This window comes from Acomys russatus, chromosome 18, assembly GCF_903995435.1.
Source record: "Acomys russatus chromosome 18, mAcoRus1.1, whole genome shotgun sequence".
Classification (NCBI taxonomy): Eukaryota; Metazoa; Chordata; class Mammalia; order Rodentia; family Muridae; genus Acomys; species Acomys russatus.
The window spans coordinates 40,041,029-40,056,314 of NC_067154.1; the positions used below are offsets into that span (position 1 = coordinate 40,041,029).

Consider the following 15,286-nt stretch of genomic DNA (forward strand, 5'->3'; position numbering starts at 1 on the left):
TGCAGGGACAGCCGCATGGTGGAGTGTTGTCAAGAGCCTGGGATAAGCGCAAAGAATAAAATTTATCACTGCATCAGCTTTATATTTAGGTTGGCAGAGCAATGTATAAACCAAATGAAACCCCCTCCGTCGAAGAGTGTACCTTGGTGTAGAACCTAACAAACAGCTTGTGGGGTGTTGTACAAGTGCTTTGGAGAAAACTAACAGGGATGAAGACTGAAGAGTTCAGTTGGTTTTGTTATTTAAATTTGATCTTTTTGACTGATGAGTCTGTGGAGAATACATTCCAGGTCAGCCAGTGGCGGGTGGGAGTGAAGGCTTGGCAGAGGATTCTGTTTTCTATGTATGTGTGTCTACGGTGAAGGTTGTATAAGACACTGGCAACAATTACAGCAATATACCTTAGTAAAATTACCTGAAAGATATCCATGATTTTCTGGTTAGTATTTTACCATAGTTGAATGGCAGTTAAGTATATGGCAGAATGTGAGACCACGCAGGGCAACCTGCTGCGGTGCAAAGTGGCAGTGCTTAGTTGTAATATGGATTCAGAAGTGCTTATTTTACTTTTTTCTTTTTTTTTTAAAGATTCGGTTCTATGAGCTAGTAAATCCATTAAGAAAGGAAATCTATGAACTACAAGTGAAAAGGAATGAACTATATGAAGAATTAAGTACAAACAAAGGCCAACTGAAGCAGCTGACAGAGGTTCGTATGATTTCTATTATTCTTGAAGAGACATTGCAACTTTTCCATAATGAGCGTCTCAGTGTTTATAAGGATAGAAAATGAGGCTGGCGTGCTGACTGCTGCAGCTCTTAGTGAGGTATAAGCAGAGGACAATTGGAAGTCTTCATCTTAAAAGTTAGCAAGATAAATATGGTTTTAACCTATAACGCGGAAGATAAGATTTGTTATTGTAACACATTTTCATAATCAAATGCTTTTGAGGTCACAGAATGAGCCATATCTGAATGTTCTTGAGTGATAACTGGGGACACAAGAGTGTATAATTTCTCTGGCTTTAACATTGTAAGCTGTAGGCTGGGACACATGAGGGCTCACTTACAGGTGCAAATAGGAAGAAAAGAGCATGTCTGACTTCCTTTACTATTGACTCATAAGTTCTGCTCTGGCAAGATGGTCCTGTTTATTGCCTACATGTAATATTACTAGTCCCCACATGTTGTTTTAAAGAAAGTAAATCCCAGCCAGGCATGGTGGCACACACCTTTAATCCCAGCAGGTGGATTGTTGTGAGTTCGAGGCCAGCTTGGTCTACAAAGCAAGTCCAGGACAGCCAAGGTTAACACAAAGAAACCCTGTCTTAAAGAAAGAAAGAAAGGAAGGAAGGAAGGAAGGGAAAAGAAAAGAAAAGGAAAGGAAAGGAAGGAAGGAAGGAAGGAAAGATCCCACATCATTCAGTTTTACCAATGAAGACTTAGGAGCCAAATGCTGGGGTAAAAACTTGCTAGCTCAGAGAGGGAGAGAAAACACCCAGCTCACGTCCAGAAGGAAAAGGCCAAAAGCTAAAACCCAAAAACCGAGGCCGAAAACTTGCTAGCTCAGCCAACAGCCCAGGAGGATAAAGCCAAGAGCCCCAAGCCAAAAAGCCAAAGAGCTCAAGAGCATTTTTCTTTTCTGAGCTGTATTAAATACCCCTTTCTCAAAGCCCCTACTGTCTACTTAATCCCTGTCATCTGGCTTCTTGCTTCCTCTCTTGACCTAGGGTTAACTGTTAATAAATCCTGTGTATAGAAAGTGCTTAGATTAAAGGTGTGTGCTAGGGCTGGCTGAACCACACTATGATCATTTGCTTACAATAAACAGAAATGTCTTAGAATAAAGGTGTATGTTAGGGCTCAGCCACACCAAACAAAAGACAAGTTTTTACAGTTCACTGTCCCAGGGTTCACAATGGGATCAAAGTTCCTGCAACACCCATGCATTTTTCAAAGTATCCTAATCTGGTTGGTGAACTATAAGGCTGACATGCTTACAACCCTTCATTTATAGGAGGGTACATTGATCATTAGTGTGATTATAACATTGACCAAATATCCCAGCATACCATCCTGTACTTACAGTCAGCTAAATAAAGTGGATCAATTCATTGTACTCTCTAGCAACTAAAAAAAAAAAAAAGGTGGGGGGAAGGGGCATAGCTGTTTTCTCCAAAGACTTCTTCACATTAGAGGAAAACAAGGTTATCATTTACAGGCAGATTGGATAGCAATTGTGTGTTATAGGTTAGCTTTGTCCATGGTGTGAAAGTGAGCTTCTCTCAGTGTCTCAGGCATTCCGCATCAAATCGATGAGCTCCTCTGTGCATGTGTTAATATTTCCACATGAGACGTTCCCAGCATGTCATTAATGCACAGAATGCTGTTTTAGTGTGAACAAGAGTAAGAGATGATACCTCCCCATGTAGGGTTTAAATTCTAGTATCCTAGAGTAAAAGCGTCAGATATGAACATCTTTGTTTATCCTGTGATCTTGATCAAGTCATTTAACACTTCCAAGTGAAGAAAAATACTAGGTTGCCCTTTTTTTCCATTGACTCATAAACATTTCTATTTGAAAGTAAAACATCTTCACAAAGCTTCAGACAAATTATTTATGTGATATCCTATTTAAGGCGGGTGATCTGTTATCCGGGAGTATGTCATTATATTTAATATGTACTTTCAGTGCTATACTTTTAGTATGGTGGCCAGAAAGGAAGCCCAGTCCAAGCCTGATCTCTGTCCTGCTACATAAGCAGTAAGGCCTTGCCATCGTGCTCTGGAGGATGGCAACAGCAGTGGCAACTGCATGGATTATTTTGGGAATCTGCGGCCGGCAGCTCATTGGAAGGCAGCACTGGGGTTTTTGTTTAGTAACCTGTGGCTTCCAGGTGCAGCTTTATTCATCCATACAGGGTACCAATCAAAGGCATTCTGTGGTTTTACTTTTTGAGGACTGTAGCAAGTATTAGATTTCCTTGTGGTATTTTCTTGTATCATTAGGTTTTGTTGACTGCCCCCTCACTTCTCTTCCATCTCCCTACCTCACTCCCCCTTAACTATCTCCTTCTAATTCTTGAACTCCTTTAATTCCCCCTTCTCCTTTCTTACCTCATTCATTCTGCTACACCACTCCCCCAAGGGCCCCTTTCTGCTCTCCTTGCCTCCACACACAGTCACTTACTTCCATGTAAGTGCATATATATAAAAGTTAGAAGTTAATATTTGCACATGAGATAAAGCATATAGGAGTATTGGTCTTGGCCACCACAAAAGCAAATGTTTTTTTCCTACTGTTTTGAGACAAAATATAGTTCCTAGGTGACTCAGGAGAGAAAACAAGCTTTTCACCATGTGTCACAAGGGCTCTATGATGAAAAGACAGCTAACAAAGAAGAGCATAGCAGGCTTGTTCAACATCAGCTCAGTGGAATACAGGAACATCCAGAAATGAAAGCCGTGTGTGTGTGTGTGTGTGTGTGTGTGTGTGTGTGTGTGTGTGTGTGTGTGTGTGTGTGTACAGTCCTGTGTAAGAATTAGAGGACCATGGCTGTAATCCAGTGGTAGTAAACCTGGGGCACACACCTGGCAGGGCCTGATGTTTCAGATTCTTGGCCTCTCTTCCTGACATTTCTTCTATTTAGGTATAGGGTCATACACCCTGACATGAGCATCTTCAAAGGAAGAGTGACTTTCCTAGATTGCGTGGCCTGCTGCCGGTGGGGTCAGTGAGAGAACTTAGGACTTTTAGGGCCTGGTCCTAGACAGAGGGTGCAAGTCTTATTGCTTTTCTACTTTTCTTGAAAGGTTTCCTTCAGCTTAAAATGATATATATTCCTAAGTACCATACTCCAAATAGCCATACAGCAGGAGAAGAAATGTTTTATTTTGTAGTGAGCAACAATGAACCAGAGGCTCACTGGTGCTAATTTTTCCAAATTAGGCAAGTGTCAGGAAAAGGAAGTATTCTCCATTCAGCAGTAAAGTACATTGCTCTGTTAAATCTTGGGACAGGCTGTACTATTAATGACTGCAACCCTAATAAATTAACCAAGCTTTTAGTAAGATATGACCCACATTATTCATGTTACATTATTTGAATGATCTTTTGTGCATTCATTTAGTAAATATTTTAATGTTCAATTTGCACACACTTAATGTTGGATGTTTTAAAGGGAATGATGTGGGCCTTATAAATGACCATAATCTGAAAGTTTGATAAAACATGAAGTTTGAGAAGTGCAGTGACTACATGGCTTATGTCAATGGTGAACTCAAACCTTACATACACATGTACTTGCATTATTAGTGGCGCAGTGAGAGTAGGGCTGACTTGAGAAGGCTAATAAATTTTCTGCCTGACTCTGTAGACCCCAGGAACTGTAAATTAATGAAGCATGCCTTATCTGAACATGTGTAAGGTGTGAGACTTGAAACCAGTGACTAGTAGGCAGGTGTAAGCCTCCGAGGAATGCCACCAGCTTTTCAAATGAATGTTAAGATGGTATTTCACTTAAGCGATAAGTATTTGCATATGTGGATAAAAGTACAGATTTAAATATATAAATTTTTCAAAACGCCAATGATAAACTTCCAGATTTTTATACTAAAATTTAATACTTTCTAAAAATTGTAGTAAAGGTGCTTTCACATTGACCCAGCCATACTGCCAACTTTGGAGTGTTCAGTCATACCTCCAGAGTAGCTCTGTCCTGAAACGCTGCAGCTCCCAACCTTTAGCCACTTGTCTGCCTTCCTTCTCCTGCCCCCATCACCACCTCTCTCCTCTTTCTATGGTTTTGACTACTTTAGATACTTTATATGAATGGAATCATACAGCATTAATATTTATTTCACTTAGAATATACTCAGATTCATCCATGGTTTAATATGATTTCCTTTTTTTTTTTTTTGAGACAGGGTTTCTCTGTGTAGCCTTGGCTATCCTAGACTCACTTTTTGACCAGACTGGCCTTGAACTCACAGAGTTCCATCTGCCTCTGCCTCCCAAGTGCTGGGATTAAAGGCTCATGATTTCCTTCTTTTTGAAGATTCTTAAATTATATGCACATGCCACATTTCTCTATTCAACTACATTGGACATCTGGGTTGACAATATCTTCACAATATTTGGTAGACTTTTAAGAATTATTATCTTGATTTCTGAGGGAATTGCTTTTTTCCTTAACAGTTGAAGGATAAGAACCAAAATATAGGAAAGAAAAGGATCTCAATGAAAATATAACCATTCTCTAGAGTTAACTGTTAGGTCTAATGTTATTTAATATTAAATTGTTTAATTTATTGCCTTGATGAGGAAGAATGAATTACAGTTTCAAGTTTGCTCTGGCAAGATTTGTCTTAGCATTAATTACCTAAGTATTGAGGCAAGTCGACCCAGAATTTCAGTTTATGACTGTAGGTTCTCCTTTTTTTGTAAGCTGTCAGTTTACATGTAAATTACCATGTGCGAAATTTGCTACCAGCCCTAAGGATTGTAGATTCCACCTACTTACAGAAATTTTAAAGCATAGATACTATTACCTGACTTCCATTGCTACAATAAATACTTTATATAATTAAGTTGTAAAGAGAAATGGTTTATTTTGTCCTAGTTTTGGGGGGGTTCAGCCATGTTTGACTGACCTTGTTGTTCAGGGGCCTGGTTAAGACTACACACCATGCTTGGGAATGCATACCAGAGTGAGACAGCTCAGCTCATGAAAGCGAGAGGGAGGAGAGCCAGATCCCACAGTCCCTGATGAGAAGATACATCCTCCTGGAGTCCTCCCATGAGAGGCCCTTAACTGTTTCCATTACCTCCACCAATACGTGTACCTCCTGATACATGGGTTTTGTTTTTTGTTTTTTGTTTGTTTGTTTTTGAGCACATTCATGATCCTAACAGTAACAATAACTTAAAAGGGTTTTACAGTAAATACCAGTGTATGTATGGCATAATCTCTACCATTAACATTTGTATTTGTCTTATACATAGCTGTCCCTCAGTTGTATTTAATTTTGTGAGAAAGTTCTAGGCTCTATTTCTTCATCTTCTGCTGAAGACTATCCCAGTGTGTATAGCCCTACATGTATTAACTGGAGGGCGTTTGATATACTTCCATTGTAGAGACTTAGAAATAAGGCTGCTACAGTATTTGCATATGGGTTTGTGTATACATAAACATTCTTGTTTCTTTTAGGCAAATCTTTAAGCATGGATTTTTTTCTTTAAGTATTTTCATTTGATTATTTATTAAATCTTTTCTTTCTAGGCTATTTATTGTAAGTGTGTTATCTTTTATGCCTTTGAGAGAGTTTAAGTATCTATTTAAAATAATAACACTAACTTTAGTGCACCTCAGTGTGTCTCTGTTGTTTGTGTTTCCCTGTAAGCATGTGTCACATATTCCTGTTTCTTCAGTTAACTTTATTTTTTTTAATACATAAAGAGTACAATTAGGGGGGGGGGGAAGGAGTGCAATTAGGTAATGCCATGGTGAGACTCTGTTTTAAGTTCCCTCTGGACAGTACTGAAGTTTTGTTTTGTTTGTTTGTTTGTTTTTGTTTTTCGAGACAGGGTTTCTCTGTGTGGCCTTGGCTGTTCTGGACTCGCTTTGTAGACTAGGCTGGCCTCGAACTCACAGTGATCAACCTGCCTCTGCCTCCTGGGTGCTGGGATTACAGGCATGCGCCACCACCGCCCAGCCCTAAAGTTTTTATTTCAGGAGATTAGCTTCACTGTGCCCAAACTGCATACTTTGCCCCTTTGGTAGAAATACAGATTTCAGTTTTGGTATTTTGTCCTTTGTGGTCTGTAGAGAGTTGTTGTCATATATGTGTTGGCCTGGCAGCCAGCAACCGAGGCAGAGATTGCGCAGAGAATTCAGTTTCCCTTCTTCGGCTGTCTCTGGAGCACCTCCTCCCTTTACTGCAGCTACATTGTCCTCTGACTACACAAGGTAGAAAGACTGACTTTGACTCCATCTCCATGTGTCCAGCATGGCACTGGAAAGCATCCAGCAGACCCGGGAAGCCCACCCTGGTGCTGGTCTCCTCCTCTATGTATTCGCTCTGCCATCTGCCTGGCCTCCATCTTTCTCCTGGGCCTCACTCTTGAGTCTGCAGTAGGACTAGGCAGAGAAGAGCTTGTTTGGCCATTCCCTTGAGGAGAATGGTAGTGTTTATTTACACGCAAGACAGAAATGCACTCCATGTGTGAGAATTATTTTGTCTATAAGGTTTCTGTACCCTAGAAAGAGTCTTAGTTTTATCGCAAACTATTTTTCTCATTTGGCCTTTACTGATATGAATGAATAACCTTTTTTTTTTTTTTTACTATTACACATGAAAGAAAATACTAGAAGCAAAGTTTTTTAAAAACATGACCAGAATTTGAAGAAAACATGAAGTTTTAGAATATTGTGGTTGTTTTAGTAGTTTGGACTCCTTACAGTTACTCATTATTAATTCCTAATAAAGCAGTAAAAGTTCAGTCATGGAAACGGAAATGAGATAATTAGGAACCTGAGCTCAACAAAAAACATGTAAAGATTGGGATTGTTAATGGACACCCAGAGCTAACAAAAATTAGTTAAATTGAAAAAAGAGAATGAGTTCAGTATAAATACAATCAAATACAAATTCTTCCTTCTAGCAACTAGTAAGCACAGGGAAACTTAGAAGCAAAGGCAGCAGGCGACAATAACAAACACGTGGTAGTAATTTACTGAGAGACACTCACAAATATTAGCTATGTCTCTGAATTTTGAGACTGTTAATTAAGAAATTAAACTCTTATTTTTGTTTTAGAACTGTTCAACATGACAAAGCCAAACTTATCTTAGTGCTTGTTTTAACCACATGGTGGCAGTATATACCCATGTATCTTAAACAAAAAAAACAAAAAACAAAAATCTTGATAATTTGGAAAGTCTTGGTTTTGAACCTGTACTGCATTGACTTGCCTTTTTCAGTAGTTTGTTTCTTTCCTTTTCTTTTCTTTTTTCCCAAGATAGGATTTCTCTGCATAGCCTTTTTTGTCCTGGACTCTCTTGTCACTTGTAGACTGGGCTGGCCTTGAACTACAGAAATCCATTTGCCTCTGCCTCCCTGAATGCTGGGATTACAAGTGTGTGCCAGCACCCAGCAAAATTCGGTAATTTTGTAGCTATGAGAAATAAGCCATGTTCATAGCAGCCTTATTCACAATAGCCAGAACCTGGAAACAGCCTAAGTGTCCCTCAGTAGAAGAATGGATAAAGAAACTGTGGTACATATACACTATGGAATACTACTCAGCTATTAAAAACAAGGAAATCCCAAAATTTCGGGACAAATAGATTAGACTAGAAATGATCATACCGAGTGAGTTAACCCAGAAGCAGGAAGACTCACATGGTATATACTCACTTATAATTGGACACTAGCCCAAGAGGCATGTCCCATGAAAGTCTTCACTTACCAGGAGTTTGGGATAGATCTGAGGATATCCTATTGAGACTCTAGGTGAGAGAAGTATGGGAGAATGGGGAAATAGAAGGATCCAGAGGGTTCTAGAAACCCACAAGAAGAACATCATGATGGGCAGATCTGCGCCCAGGGGTTCTGCTCAATCTACTGCACCAACCAAGGACAATACAGGCAGTAAATGTCGAACCCACAGTTGAGTGAAGAACAGGGACTCACTCTGACATGAACTCTGGTGCCCCATATTTGACCACCACCCCCCCCGGGTTGGGGAGGCCTGGTGGCACTCAGAGAATGGATAAGCAGGCTACCAAGATGAGACTTGATAGCCTGTGATCATATAGTAGGGGAGGAGGTCCCCTCGGTCATAAACCTAGGTGAGGAGAATAGGGTGAAAGCGGAAGGGAGGGAAGAATGGGAGGATACAAGTGATGGAATAACAATTAAGATGTAATCTGAATAAATTAATTAAATTTAAAAATAAATAAATAAATAAAAACAAAAACAAACCAGAAATTGTTTTCTACCTATGAAATGGTGCTCTTGCCCCATGGTGATGATGAACTGTGATGGTTCTTTCCTGTTCTCTGCCTGGCATCTGCCCAAGGTAAGACATCGTGGTATCATGATGCCTTTCAAAAATCATGCATCATAATCATCTCAGAGTGTGACTCAAGGCCTGTATCCATGCTACTGATATATTCTAATTATTCCCTTGCTAAACAAAGAAAAAGGCCATAATAAAATGGACCTGGAGACAAAAGAGAGAGAAACAGAGAGAGAGAGAGAAATAAGAACAAAATTTTTTCTTCCATAATATATGATCTTCAGATGGAAGATTCTTCTAATTTCATATCATTCCTACAAAAAACACTGAGAAATGCTAAAGCCATACAATTACAGTTAATTTTACCCCTCCCATTCAAATAATCAGCTCAATCTTGACAGGTTGAAGGTGAAAAAACGTCTAGATACTTAATAGAATATAGTTCTTGATCCTTAAAAAAGAAATAACTAACTAAAAAGCTAATTTTAAATGATTCCTGGAAATTTTTTGTTTCTAGACATCTAATTATTGAGACTATGTAGATGCTACAGAGCAAAACATGGTTCACTTTTTACTTCAAGTCTAGGGTTTCTGCGTAGTATAGCCTACTCTTAAGTTGTGCTGTGTTCTCATAAACTTGCCTATGATACTTGTAAGTATTTATAGGATACTTCTATTATAAATTTCCCGTGTGTGTGTGTGTGTGTGTGTGTGTGTGTTGTATGAACACATGTCAGAAGGGAATGTTGGGAGTCCTACTCTACCATTCCCTGCCTATATCTTAAAGGCACGGTCTTTGAACCTGGAGCTAGACTAGCAGCCCGCAAGCCCTAGGCTAGCTTCTGCCTGTCCTCACTGGGGTTAAAGGTACATTCACAGTCAGCTCGTCCCCTTCCCCGCTCCATCCCTCACCAACCCAGAGTTTCTCTGTGTAGCCTTGGCTATCCTTGAACTCACTCTGTAGACCAGTCTGGCTTCAAACTCAGAGAGATCTACCTTCCTCTGCCTCCCAAGTGCTGGGATTAAAGGTTTGCGCCACCACCACCTGGCTCTTTACAGGGTCGTTGTGTCTTCAAGCCCATGCATGTACAGAAAATCCTTTGTCCAGCAGGGCATCTGCTGTGCAGCTGTAGCTGTTCTGCTATTGTAGAGGGAATTCTACAAACTTCTTTCCTCCCAAAAGAAGCAGTGTGAACTGTACTGGGTAAGGCCCTATGTAGCCTTAACTACTAAGGCGTTGAGTTTCATGAGGATATGGTGCAATACCTCTTAGGAGAGTTTTGTAACTAGGAAGTCCTTGCTTAGAACCTAGGTTACATTTCTTGAGAAAAACCCTGCATCGGTATCTATAGATGAATAAGATAGCTAATTTAAGTTTTAATCAAAGTGAACTTTTCCTTTATGACACATACTTGTTTAAGTTTTGTGTTCAGGGATTATAAACTTTTCTCCAATACATTTTATTCTGTTCAGTTTATAGATTAAAATTCCTTTATACAATGCATACTTGAGAAGCTACCCTAGAGTATTAAACATATTCATTAGTAAATAGTAATGTATTTACCTCTTCATATTAAATAACTGCTTAAATGTTCAATTCGTGACAGATTCTGGATTTTAGTCTTAGATATAACTAAGGACCTCATTTTCAATAAAACTCAACATTCTAGTGTGGCAGGTATGACCCTGAACATGAATCATTTGAAAAAAGAAGTTTTGTTTGCTCATTTAGTTGATGCTAATATCTTTGCAATTTACAATCAAATTTCAGTGTTTGATTTTATATTTTTCACTTTTGTATTTGATATAAAACGTAACATGTTTTAAATATTTTCCTATTTAACACACGAGATTGAGATTGGAGCAACGCTTTACAGTTCATTATTACTAAATCTCATTTCTTACCTATGCCTTTAAAACCTATTGTGCTTTCCAAAACCTGCTGAAATTTTACATATAATGCAATGCCTACACAGGGAAATGTCCATGAGGAAGCTAGCCCCCTGTCAGTTTTCAGTTTGTCATCAGCTAAGAGGCCTCTCTTGGCTCATTGTTTCATACATGCTCTGTGAGGAAACCAGCATTTAAAGATTAATAAGCCCTTTCCTGTTTTTTTTACTCTTGCTCCTGCATTTACAATCTTAAGTAAACCTTTACTGATTTTGGATTTTAATTTCGGGGGCAGGCTGTGAGTAGTTTGTTTGATGTTGAGATGGAATTTTCAACCCAGTGGCCAAGAGGATGAGTATCACATTGTAAGAGTAAACTCCCTCCAGAGAGACTGTACAGATGCCTTGCACTAAGTCCAAATGTACTATGACCACTTTGTTTTGTTGGTCTCAGCTATCTCTATAGAAATCAACCGGGAGCCCATCTGGTTAGTCAGTCTTTGAATGTGGTTAGTGGTAACCTTCACTTTTGTAACATTTCTCTGGTAACTTCTTATTCAAGCTCTACATGTCTACCCAATTACAAGTTCTACTTTCTCTTACACAAAGTTTTTCTTAACCCCGAATCTGAAGGCATATTTTTGAATACTAAAAATACTTATTGCATTATTTATGGTGTGTGCATGTATGTGCGAGTGTGCGTGTGTGTATATATATATATATATATGTCAAATGGAACGCCTGTGGTAAGGCTTAGCAGCAAATTGCTTTACCCACTGAGCTACCTCACTGGCCCTTTTGGATTGTTTTTATTTTATTATTTAATTTATTTAATTGTTTCAGTAATTAGTAGATGTTTATGTTCAGTGTTGTGGATGGATGTGAGGTCCGTGTCCAGACTGATGCAGGAATCTGGTGAGTCTGATACTAGCCTAAGACTGCATGATAAAAGTCTGTCTAAAATGCCTAAACACACCAACCACAAATGAATTTGCTTAGTGCAAAAACTGAAAAAGATTAAGAATTATGGAAAAAGTTGTCAGCAAGGTAAGATTAATATGAGATAAAATGAAATTTAAAATTAAAACCATACAACAGAATAACAAAATGTATTATGACAAAACATGATGTTATAGACAAAAACTTTTGCATAGAGAGTGGCATAATGTTTATAAAGTAAAATATGAGAGCTCAGTAAAACACAATAAGCTTGGGAAGTTTTATTTTGCTTCTATGAGAACTGGTACAGATGAAATGGATAAAATAAATGGGGCTAGAAGAACTAAGTCTACCAATGTTTTTATATAGCTACTATAAAGAAAGCCTAACAGTCTCTAATCAGAGAATATGCTATTTTTAAACATCAATGGAAAGTTTGCAAGACTACTGTGTTCATACTTTATCAGGGTATAAATACATTTTTAGGTATACGTTTCATAGTTCCTATTTTTATTATAACAATAAAACAGAAAAAGCAGGAAGAGAATTAAACATTCTTGACAATTAAATACATCTTTTGGTTCAAAGAAATTTTTTTTTAAATTGAAAACATGAATATTTTATGTTAAGTTCTCAAAGCATATTTAAAACTGTACCAGAGAAAAATATTTGGCCTTAAAAATCACTTTATTACTACACAAAAAGATAAAAGTAAAGATATGCATTCCTCATCTGAAAAAGGAGGTAAGCAGGCATGATTGCGACATGCCTGCAAGCCAGGGACACCTAGTGTATGAGGGGAAAAAGTTAAAAAGAACACACACAAAAAAAATGAATAGAAGTAAAGTATTGGAAATTAAGGTGTGTGTGTGTGTGTGTGTGTGTGTGTGTGTGTGTGTGTGTGTGTTAACAGACTTGAAACTGAAAGTGAAGTGTAGCTTCTGAATTAAACAGAATTAATTAAAGTGTAGCGTGTGAATTAAACAGAAGTGCAGTATCCTAACAAAAATTCAAAGTAAAATCTTCAGAAATTAATTCTACCATTATATGTTCATTTTATGTGTATGTGTGTATGCCTGAGTGTGTGTGCACCACATATCTGCAGGTGCCTGTGGGGGTCAGTAGAGGCATCAGATCAGCTGGAGTTATGGTAAGCCACCGTGATGGTGCTGGAAACTGCAAGAGCAGTAAGTGCTGTGAAAGGCTGAGCCGTCTCTCCAGCCTGAATTACACCGTATCAAAACAATGATACTTTATATGAGAAGTTAAAGTATATTCCAAACATAGAGAGTAATGTATTCTCAGGTTGAGGGAGAATGGCGGTGTGAATGTGCCAGTCTCTGTAGCGACTGATGGTAGCATTCAGATTTTGTATTAGATGAGCCACCCCCCGCCCTTCTTTTTGAATGCAGTACTTTCCCCATGTGCATCTCTGGCAGGAAAGCTAATGGACTCAATGAAGAAAGCTATAAAATTTGTGCTGGGAACATGGCTCAACTCTTCCAGCATTTACTGTGCAAGCAAGAGAACCAGAGTCCTAATCCCCAGAACCTAGGTAAATGCCGGGCATGTGGCAGCCTCTGAAGCTTAAGACAGGTTTCCCCAAAAATTGACTAGAGTCTGTCTGCCCACTAGTTCTGTATTTAATTCCCAACATCAGCCTGCTACCTCCTTACCAGTGTGCATACACACACTCACATCCAACCGTGTACCCACACACATTCAAATGTGGGCACACTCATGCATGCATACCACACAGACACATGAAAAGAAGGGGAAAATGACTACAAAAGTCACACTTTTGAGCATGGAAATACCATATCTTAGAAATCACCCAACTTTCTATAAAGTGTATTGGGTGACTACTCAGGCAGTAAACCGTCTTAAGTCAATTTGTATATTTTGGAAGCTGCTAACCCGCACTGCTGGTTCGCTCAGGAATTTAAGTTTTATTCCTTCTCAAGTCTTTGAGGGGCATTGAAGACAAGATAGTATAGTTTTACAGCCAAGTTTAGCTGGTTAGGGGACAAAATCGTTTTAGATCAAGATAAAGAAGTTAAGCTATTAGAGTTGAGATAGGATAGATACTGAATTTCATTTGGAAATTCAGACCCAACAAGACAGGAAAGACACTTACTTCAAACAGGACGAATGCAGATGGCCAAGTCACTGTGAGTATAACATGTATAGCACTCATTATTCTCATGATTGTCACATGGTTCTCCCTGCTGTATGTACTTTGTTTTATACATGTATAATAAAATAAATGTATAATAAAAAATTTAAAAATCACCCAACTTTCTAAAAGTATTGTTCCATGGTTAATATATTAAGCAAGAGCATTTAAGTTATTTTCCAAGTTTTTTAAAAAAATCATTTGGGAGATTCAGAGGAAATAATTACAATACAGAATTAAGTGCAGGTAACTTTGTTGCAGGGTATTTGATCCCATTGTGAAGCCTGAGACTGTGAACCTGTCTTGCTCTGTGGCTCAGCCCTAACACACACCTTTAAACCAAGAGCTTTCTGTTTACTGTCAACAAGTTCTTGTGGTGTGGCTCAGTCCCAGTTCATACCATTAATCCAAAAGCTAAATAAAGTCAATGATAGGTCAAAAGGCAGAGCAAGCAACCAGTCAAAAGGGAGTAAACATGAGAAAGCAGAAAGGAGGGGCAGTGAGTTAGAGGATATTTAAGACAGCCTGGAGAAGAAGAGTTTTTTCCCATCTGGGACATTTTCTTAGAAGGAAGGTCGCTGGATGCTTTCTTTGACTCTCTGAACTAGTAAGCTCTCACCACTCCTGAATGTGGTTCCTGGTAAAATTGAACAATTGGGATTTTCTTTCCTTATATCATTTTAGTTGATATGAAAAATATGTGCTCCAGGGTTTCCAAGAGAAGGATGGAAGATAAGATATAGTTAGAGAAATGAGGGATGTGGTAGACCAGCCAAGAACTCAGTGTAAGCCTTGAAACTTACACAGACAGCGAAGTGTGGTGGCAGCATGTAAGCAGATGAATGTCAGTGGAACAAAATTTGTCCTTATATTTTATATTATAGCACAGAATTCTGTGTAAGTTAAAAATATTAGAGAAAAAAAACTCACACAATTACTTTAACAGTCACTGAGCTTCTTACAGTCCACATATTTTTAGGGAGTCTTAAAAACGAAACTGTTTCCATTTATAAACGGAGTTTAGAGTTTTTTTAATAATATGTATATAAGAACATTCAGAAAGACTACCCATTCTTGTGACTGTTAATATTTGAAATTAAATTTGCTACATACTTACAATTTGTGCCCATCATTACTTCAGCATTACAGTAGTTCTTAGACTTTAGACATTACTAGGCCTTAACTTTGATGCATTTACAAAGAAGATGTATGTAATTAAAATATTTTGATAGCTTTATTTGCTTTGTAATTCTGTGTGTTT

The 15,286-nt window shown here is 38.4% G+C and overlaps 1 protein-coding gene across 1 annotated transcript in view; it reads left to right on the top strand.

The window, feature by feature from the left end:
- Nucleotides 1-15,286, top strand: part of Pibf1 (progesterone immunomodulatory binding factor 1) — a 160,247-nt gene that overhangs the window by 11,948 nt on the left and 133,013 nt on the right. The window contains exon 5 of the mRNA XM_051160907.1: nt 589-708. Coding sequence (XP_051016864.1) covers nt 589-708 — 120 coding nt within the window. The remainder of the gene's footprint in view (nt 1-588; nt 709-15,286) is intronic.